The 9,499-nt window shown below is 37.5% G+C and overlaps 1 protein-coding gene across 1 annotated transcript; it reads left to right on the top strand.

Moving 5' to 3' along the window:
- The first annotated feature begins 231 nt into the window (after nt 1-231).
- On the top strand, nt 232-4,384 carry LOC116394253 (ras-related protein Rab-33B-like). Its single transcript, XM_031867214.1, has 3 exons — nt 232-1,194; nt 2,976-3,154; nt 3,777-4,384. The coding sequence occupies exons 1-3, from the start codon at nt 976-978 to the stop codon at nt 4,102-4,104; spliced, it is 726 nt and encodes a 241-aa protein (XP_031723074.1). The 5' UTR covers nt 232-975; the 3' UTR covers nt 4,105-4,384.
- The last annotated feature ends 5,115 nt before the right edge of the window (nt 4,385-9,499 follow it).

Here is a 9,499-nt window from a genome sequence, read left to right as displayed (position 1 = left end):
CAAGATTAAATAATTTGTAATTATATATCTGCATCCATACTTTGCAGGCAACACTTGCCCTTACAGTAGAATGGCCTTTTTATTGGTACAAGATTTAAGAGTTTTATGTAAAAAAAATATATATATATATATTTATATGCTTTTTTTCTGAAATATGTTATGTAAGTCATGTCTATAAAAGAATGCTAAAATATTTTAATAAAACTAATACATTTGGAAACTTCCAAAATGTGGTAGAGTAGGTTTTGACAATGAAGAACAAGTTGTGCCACAGTTTCAGGTTGAGCTGTGAAAAAATGTACTTTATATTTAAACTATTCTTAATGTCTTGAGAAATGCTTGGTATGGTAAACGTTCTGCATTAGTTTAAAGGAAACATCTCTAATCTTACATTTAATAAAGTACATGTGATGTAATGGTCGGCTGTGTGGAGCTGATGAAAACACACCAGTTTAATTCACAGGCATAGGTGAGTGTTTCACAATCTAGAAACTGACAGAATAATACAAATAGAAACGTATGCAGCTTGTAACCGTTATCTTGGCTGGGCTGCTGGCAGGAAGGTCCAACAATTATTAAACATTTTATTTTGACAAATTAAAAGGTAAAGGGTTACAACAACATGTTTTGATAGATATCCATATTTATCAGCCTGTAAACTAACTGCTGCTCGTCATTTGACCAACTCTCCACCCTCAGACACCAATTACTACCATGCTGTCAAATGAAACGCCAGAGACTCTATCTCCTCCTTCCATTCACGCGGATCAGCAGCGCGAGGAGTTTTCAAGGAGCGTTTCGGTTGAAAAATTACACTAAAAATCACCTAAAGAAAGTGTTTTTCCTCCCAGAAGTCTTAATAGCGCTTGTTCAGATCTGCATCTTTATTAGAAACGTCCCTTGGAGATAAAGTTTGACGCGGACCGCGTTTTCTGCGCTTTGTTTTCTCGTGAATTTACTGTGACCGACGGGCAAATGGAGTCATCTTTTGAGTTTTCCAACTCTTTGGGCAGCGTGTCCTCCCTGTTGACTCGCTGCCGGACCTTTAAAGTGCTGGTGATTGGAGACTCCGCGGTGGGGAAGACCTGCCTCACACACCGACTCTGCGCCGGAGAGTTCCCCAGCAGAGTGGAAGCTACCATCGGGGTGGACTTCCGCGAAAGACAGCTGGATATCTACGGAGAGAAAATTAAGGTAACTGGTGAAGTGTTCATTCATCAATTAAAGAAACGATGGACCCATTAACAGGCTAACTGTGCCAAACTAATATTTTTACGCACAGCGGTGGTTAAAAATAAACTGGTTGATAAAGTAATGTTGGTTCTTTTAGGTTGAATGTTAATCCCATGTCATTGTCACAATGGATCCAGTGCTATTCATGGGCCCAATTTAACCGACTATTATTCCTGTTAGACTCTTAGACTCTTGCAGGTGTTTGTGCTGTTTAACCGTGCCTTTATCATGTTTTATACTGCGTTTTTATGGCTCTTTAGTAATGTCTCTCACTCCAGTGTATCTCTGCTGATTTATTTATCCCAGACTGAATGATTGAGAATTCTCTGGATGGAATAAAATCAGCTTGCAGAACGAATGCAGCCTGTAAGTCTCTGTAAACATTACATGCTTGACTCTAGCGGCATGTTAACCGTTTAATCAACAGCCTCTTACAGCCAGCTAATTCAGCTCAGATTTTTAATTCCTGAAGTTTGGGCATGTTTAATTTGAACCCCATGGTGGGAAGACACGTGAGGGACTTGCATGTTTATTCGATGATTCTATCTTAAATCTGTGGGTGTTGGTTGGTTTGTGCTGTTTCCTGAGTGTTTTGAAACGACCACATGACAGAGGAAGTGTCTATCGGTGGTGACTGTGGATTTGTTAAAGGGCAGACAAGGTTTCAAGCTTTGTTCCTGGTGCATCAAATTGACAGTCTTTTGTTCAAAATAAACGTGTAGTTAAAGATGCAATGTGTAAGATTTTGCCGCACGCTCCAAACAAATAGGAGGCAGCATTTCACCTATAGTCTAAATTTACAGTCATCGGTTACAGTAAAAAGGCAAACTACTAACAGCAGGTCAAGAATGCTTTGCAAAATTAAGGGGATGAAATGAAAATACGAGTTTTCTGATTTCTGCCAATAAACAAACTATCAAAACTTACTTCCAATGCGATTGACACCTTGGGGCATCTCTATTTCTTCATCCTCTCATGTTGGACATGGCAGACTGGGCGCTACAGTGCCTCTCAAGGTACAAGTGGTATTACAAGACAGGACGAGCCGAGGCTAGCTGGTTAGCATGCTCATTTCAGTAGATATCTCTGCAACACAATATAGAGACGTCTTTGACGTAACGTCAACACTGTAACTTCTTCACATTCTCTTGATGTTTGTTCATTATTTGTGTTAAACTAAATTTACACATTGCACCTTACAAAACATCTTGAGTTGATCAAGTCATTTCTTTAATGCAAAGTATTTTATAATTTTATCAGAGCTGTTTATGAGACTTCAAGGGCAAGTCTCAAGTCAATCAAGCCAATCTCATGTCTCTCAAGTCAATACTAAAGTCCCAGAGGGCAAGTCTAAATCAGATCACATGTCCTCGTAAGATAATTCAAACTGTTACAAATCCTTTGTCTTCCAAGTGCTAATGAATGACTCAGCAGCTGAAGTTTCCTTTCAAATTTGTGTTTACAGGATTTTATACAAAGTCCTTTCATCATCGTAAAATACATCAAGTGCACTTAATGTATTCAAGGACAGAGATATCTGAGTTTTGATGATCACATCAACTTGTTTATTCCATTTCTTTGTTTCCCCTCAGTGATGATTCACTTAGTGTGTGTGTGTGCATGCGTGTCAGCATCAGCATTGGGGTATTTCAACATATGATTTATTTTGCCCTTCGTGCCTTCCCTCTCATTAATTTCCTCTTTGTCACTTTTCTTTGTCTCTGCCACCTCATCATCACCAGCTCCAGCTGTGGGACACAGCAGGACAGGAGCGTTTCCGTAAGTCCATGGTGCAGCACTACTATCGCAATGTCCACGCTGTGCTCTTCGTATATGATGTCACCTGTCCCGCCAGCTTCTGCAGCCTGACAGTCTGGATAGAAGAGTTCAGGCAGAACTCCCTCGGGCAGGAAATCCCAAGGTAATGTGCTGATACTCACTGAAAGAATAGGAGTCTTTCCCCAGGAGAATACGATAAAAAATTATACCAGTCCATTACTTGCACTAAGACAATTATTTTTGTATTACATGTTTCCTGAAAATGTATGTTTAAATATGCAAATTATGCATTATCTTATTTGATATCTGCTAATTTGTGTACATTAAACACAGTTTGGTGTATGAAAGTGGAGATTTCTGGCTCAAAGTGGATTTAAAACTAATTTAGAAGAAAACTGTCTTTAAAAATATGCACTCAAGGCACTACACATGAATTTGGTACTTTAAGACAGTTAATTTTTTTTGTTTCTGAAATTGTATGTTTAAATATGCATTATCTTATACAAATTTTTGGTGAATTTAGGAGAAATCAAAATACGCAAATAGACAAAGTAGTAAAATAAACCTAAAAGTGTATTTTTGATGTTTTCTTCACTAGTCTGAAAGAAGACTCAAAATTGACCAGTGCAAGAAATGTGTTTTCCCCTAAATCATATCGAACCTTTCTACTTGAGTCAACATCCTACGACCATATTACTCTTTTGTGCAACTCTTAATATCATCATCCTTCATTTGTCCGTTTCTGCTGCCCATTCTCCTCCCAGGTTCCTGGTGGGTAATAAGAGTGACCTCCGTGACCCCAGCAGGACTGACAGCCAGGTGAGCCAGGAGCAGGCGACGAGCTTCGCCAAAGCCCACGGCATGATGTGTTTTGAGACGTCCGCCAAGAACCCGCCAAACAAATGCGGGAGCGGTCGACGAGGTGACGGGGAGGTGCTGTATCAGCAGGATAAGGTGGAGGACATTGTTGTTGCTGTTGGTGCCAAACTGAAGAGACAGAAGAAACCTGCAGCAGCAAACACCTTGACGAACGGGTCCTTTAAAGTCCTGAACAAGAAAAGACCCGAGAAAGAGCTGTGGACCTGCTGCTGAGAGACAGAGGGAACCATTGGCCTTTTCAGATGGAAGAATGTGACGTTTTTAGCTCTTGTGCATGATCGTGTGAGTGAACGTATGTGTGTTTGTGTCAATAAGAGAATTACCATACTGTGCATGATGTTAATATTTGACCATAGACAAAAATCTTTTTATATTTGAAATATTTGCCGTTACTCCAACACTGAACTTTAATATTTTTAAGTATGTGAGGCGTCCTTGGAAATTGTATGTATATTTGTGATCTTCTTGTTTTACAATTGCTGCAAAATAAAAGACTGAGTGTAAACATTATTTGGTGGAGGATGTGTATACGAGTAACTTTGGTGCAGTGGTGTTAATCTAATCCTGGCTGTTTAGGGTTTCCCACCACAGGACTGTGTCCAGATGGATGGCACATCACAGCAGTCACGCCAGTCTTGTGCATGAGCAGTGTGGGCGTTGTGTATCGCATGTGTTGTGGTTTTGTGTCTAATCGATGATTCAGAAGTCATCACATGATGCGGGCAAACCTCTTCTGCTCAATGGCCAAGACAATCATAGATCCTGCAACACACCAGAGGTACAGGCAGCTGAGTGTGTGTGTGTGTGCGCGTGCGCGTCCAGGTGTCACAGCGGTGCAACATTCAACAGCCAACTGATAGATGTCTTACTCTAGACTCAAGAAAGACGATAACTGGAGGAGGGTATCTTTTATATTTTTCTAATTTGCTTTTACACGATTAAATAACATACAAATTAGCCACTAAATAAGTTGGAAAAGTGAGAAAACTATGGTGTAGAAATCAAAATTCTCTAATTTGCTGACTTTTGTGAACAGCTACATAATGTCTGAAGCTTGTTTTTGTAGAAGCAGAGTAGGATTTTACAGATAAAATCTAAAGCATATGTTTGAACATCTGAAAATATTGTCACTCTAATGTCAAACCAATTTTAATTCAAAAGCCACATAAAGCCCAATTCAATCTCAACTGGGCTGGACCAGTAAAACCTTTGCATGTTAACTTAAAGATAATACCTCCAACTGTTTCCCTGTCTTTTAGTGTAAATTAGTATGAATGATTACTGAAAATGTTTCTAATTAATGGCTGATTTCTGGGTTACGACTAAAAACGGACTGTTTCCTCAAACCTGTTTCATTTATCTTCTCTGTTCTCAGTTGTCCATACAAGTTCTTGTATCCTTTGCCATGAAGAGTCTGATAGTGACACCAAATATTACATTCCTTGAGCACTGAATGGTGCTATAACACACAAAGCACACTGACTTCCCATTTACCTCTGTGAAGAAACAGGAACTGGTCCATTGTTCATGGAAAACTCTGTACTCTGTGTCCACTTTTTGACTGACATTTGCCACCGCTTGCCCCTGAATAAACAGTAGCTTACACTTGACAGAGGATCTATAATAGTGTTTCCAGCACAGGACCTGCTACTCTTATTAGGACAGCTTGACCTCTACTGGACAAATAGGAATAGCAGTGCATTTTATTTAAAAAGATTGAAATTAATGACACCCCTGTGCTGACAGACGTGATTTCCACTGTAGCTAAGTACAATACTTCAGAGCAAGCCTACATAAATGAGCATCCACCATTTTCAAATGATACTGTACTGCTCATCTTGTGAAAACAGATGCGCGCCTCTGGAGGAGCTTTAAGTGAAAACGTAATCCCTGAAGATATCAGAGTGATGTCTGGTTGAAGGATATAAACTTTCAACAGAAAGCCTTTTGCAGAGTAACAAACTGGGGGCGTGGACTTTGACAGACATGGGAGTTTACTAGGCAGGTACAGACTATTGAAAAGACACATTGGAGTTGCATTATGGGAAATGTGGGGTCCAGTGTTTTTAGAGCTTCATCAAAACTAGTGAATAAAAGTCAGGATATCTCCACGCCTGCTGCTTTGATTTTGACCATTCTTTTATGAGTCCCTTAACTTTATGGAGGATGACTGACTTATGACTTATTTCTACTTGTGCTACTATATTTCTCGATATATCTATCTCTAACTATGTTGTCATTAGTGTATATTCACTTGAAACTAAGAATTGTTTCGTTATCAATACCTTAGAGGCAGTGGCGGCCCGTGCATTTTATACCTGGGCCTTCACTGCTGTCCTGCAACTGAAACACAGCTACGGTTATTATTTGTTTCGTGTAAAAATGAAGCCAACACCTATAGATACACGTGTTGTATTCTCACGATACTGCAGAGAATACGTCGAGAGTGCGTCTCCTCTCTGCTCTGACTGCAGCGCAAGGCTTCTGTGAGAGTACCCGCCTGTGTATGCGTTGCAGCAGCGGAGGGGCTCACAGCAGCACCCGCTGCTCGTTCAGGACAGTCAAAACACCAGAAAAGTCGCTTGATTTGTCGCTAGTAGCTTTTGACAAAAAAAGTCGCCATGAGGGTTTGGAAAGTCGCCAGATTTAGCGAGCAAGTTGCCAACACTGGCACCGGCTAAATATGTCCCCAGTAATAGACTGCGGTTAAGTCAGCAGACACTCAGATCTCCGTGGTCAACTCAGCAGACACTTAAATTTTAGTGCACCTATACGCTGAAACTTACGGTAAACGCAACCAAACGGCACAGACCTATGAAGGTATATTTGTGTCTTTATTACGCAAACAAAAAAAATGTTTTAAAAGCAAATTTCTCGCACTGCAATCAAAAATCAAGTTTGTAAGTGAAAATATATAAACTGAGAATAATTTATTTGTTAGTTTTGCTAATGAAACTAGAATCTTTGGTTAAAAACAAAACAATCTTTGGTTGAAAAAAAAATATCTTTGGTTTCAAAACGAAAAGCTGAGTTGGGTGTAGTGGGTGGGGCATACGCTGCTGAATGTACCAGGAGTTTCTATTGGTCGGTTTGACTTGTCTCTCGGTATCTGCATCATCTAAACAGTGGGGGCTACATGTCAACACAGCAGCCCTCCATGTCGTTCTTAAAACGAGACTCCACTACACTAACAACATGAGAACAAAGTGATGTGCTGCTATATTTAAAATAATTTTGACAAAACAGAGCAGTCAACTTACCTCCATGTCACCGTAACCTCCTGTCTGGTGTTTTTTTAACCAAAGATTTTATTTTTTGAACCAAAAATTCTAGTTTCATTAGCAAAACTAACAAATAAATTATTCTCAGTTTATATATTTTCACTTACAAACTTGATTTTTGATTGCAGTGCGAGAAATTTGCTTTTAAAACATTTTTTTTTGTTTGTGTAATAAAGACACAAATATACCTTCATACAGATCGGGAGCGAGCGAAGAACTTTGCAAAGTTAGCGGAAAGATTAACGGGAGACAACTTCCGGTTTTCTACAGACGAACGTCCGGTTTTCAAAGTAAGATGCTAACAAAGTTCTTTATATATAGAAATATTGAAAGTTCATCTTTCTATATTGCATAATAGAAATGAGATTAAATGAATTATAGTCCAATAAGTATAAAAAATTATACCTTCATCTCGTGAGTTAAAGGGAAAATACACCTAAATTGTGCGTAAAGTGTCTTTATGCTTTGATTTGAGGGTTGCTGGAAATTAATAATACCTGACTGACAGTCAATTAAGATATTTTACTAAGCAAAAACTTTGAATTTGAAGTGTAATAAAAAGTATTTTCTCAATAATTCCAGACAATGACTGATATATATGTGTTGGGGACATTGTTGACTCCACCCATACTGAATATTAGACATTTTTACTGTACCAATTAAGAGATATTTCAAAGTAAAAGTCATACATTTGAATCAAGAAAATATCTAATAAATGAATATTTGAAGTGTAATAAAAAGTATTTTCTCAATAATTCCAGACAATGACTGATATATATGTGTTGAGGACATCGTTGACTCCACCCATACTGAATATTAGACATTTCTACTGTACCAATTAAGAGATATTTCAGAGTAAATGTCTTACATTTGAATCGAGAAAATATCTAATATATGAATATTTGAAGTGTAATAAAAAAAGTTTTCTCAATAATTCCAGACAATGACTGATATATATGTGCTGAGGACATCGTTGACTCCGCCCATACTGGAAATTAGACATTTTTACTGTACCAATTATATATATATATATTTCAAATTAAAAGTCATACATTTGTACCCAGAATCTGGTACATTTCTGAATATCTGAGGTCCTATAAAAACTATTTTCTCAATAATTCCAAACAATGACTGATGCATATAAGTTGAGGAAATCTCTGACCACACATATACAGAAAATGAAACATTTTTACTGTGGTAATTAAGAGATTTTTTAAAGTAAATGTCCTACATTTGTTCCAAGAAATATCCAATAACTGAATATTTGAGGTGCTATAAAAAGAGTTTTCTTTATAATTCCAGACAATGACTAGTGCATATGTGTTCATGACATCTCTAACTATACTTATACTGAGAATCAAATATCAGACCAAAATAATGCAGACGGGCTGAAGGCCCCTATCAAAGCAACCTGGGCTTCCATAACACCTCAGCAGTGCCACAGTCTCATCGCCTCCGTGCCACGCCGCATTGATGCAGTAATTCATGCAAAAGGAGCCCCGACCAAGTATTGAATGCATACTGTATACTGTACATGGACATACTTTTCAGTAGGCCAACATTTCTGTATTAAAAATCCTGTTTTTAATCGGTCTTATGTAATATCTAATTTTCTGAGATACGGAATTTTGGGTTTTTATTAGCTGTAAGCCATAATCATCAAAATTAAAAGAAATAATGTGTGTAATGAATCTATATCATATATGAGTTTTACTTTTTGAATTGAATTACTGAAATAAATTAACTTTTCGATATTCTAATTCATTGAGATGCAACTGTATACATTAATCATTGTTTGGAATTATTGAGGAAACTCTTTTTATAACACTTCAAATATTCAGTTATTGGATATTTCTTGGAACAAATGTAGGACATTTACTTTAAAAAATCTCTTAATTACCACAGTAAAAATGTTTCATTTTCTGTATATGTGTAGTCAGAGATTTCCTCAACTTACAGTATATGCATTGTGTGTAATTATTGAGAAAAGTATTTTCTATATCACCTAAAATATTCCGAAATGAGCTTTTTGAACGTTCAAATATAGGACTTTTACTGTGAAATATCTCTTAATATGTACAGTAAAAATGTTTAATTTTCACTATGGGAGGAGTCAACGATGTCTTGAAGACAGATGCATCAGTCATTGTTTGGAATTATTGAGAAAATAGTTTTTATAGCACCTCAAATATTCAGAAATGTACCAGTTTCTGAGTACAAATGTATGACATTTACTTTGAAATATCTCTTAATTGGTACAGTAAAAATGTCTAATTTTCAGTATGGGCGAGGTCAACGATGTCCGCAACACATATATATATATATAT

Source organism: Anarrhichthys ocellatus, unplaced genomic scaffold (assembly GCF_004355925.1).
Source record: "Anarrhichthys ocellatus isolate YVR2014 unplaced genomic scaffold, GSC_Weel_1.0 scaffold38, whole genome shotgun sequence".
NCBI lineage: Eukaryota > Metazoa > Chordata > Actinopteri > Perciformes > Anarhichadidae > Anarrhichthys > Anarrhichthys ocellatus.
The sequence above is the reverse complement of the archived record's forward strand: the minus strand, read 5'-3'. Positions and strand labels throughout refer to the sequence as shown.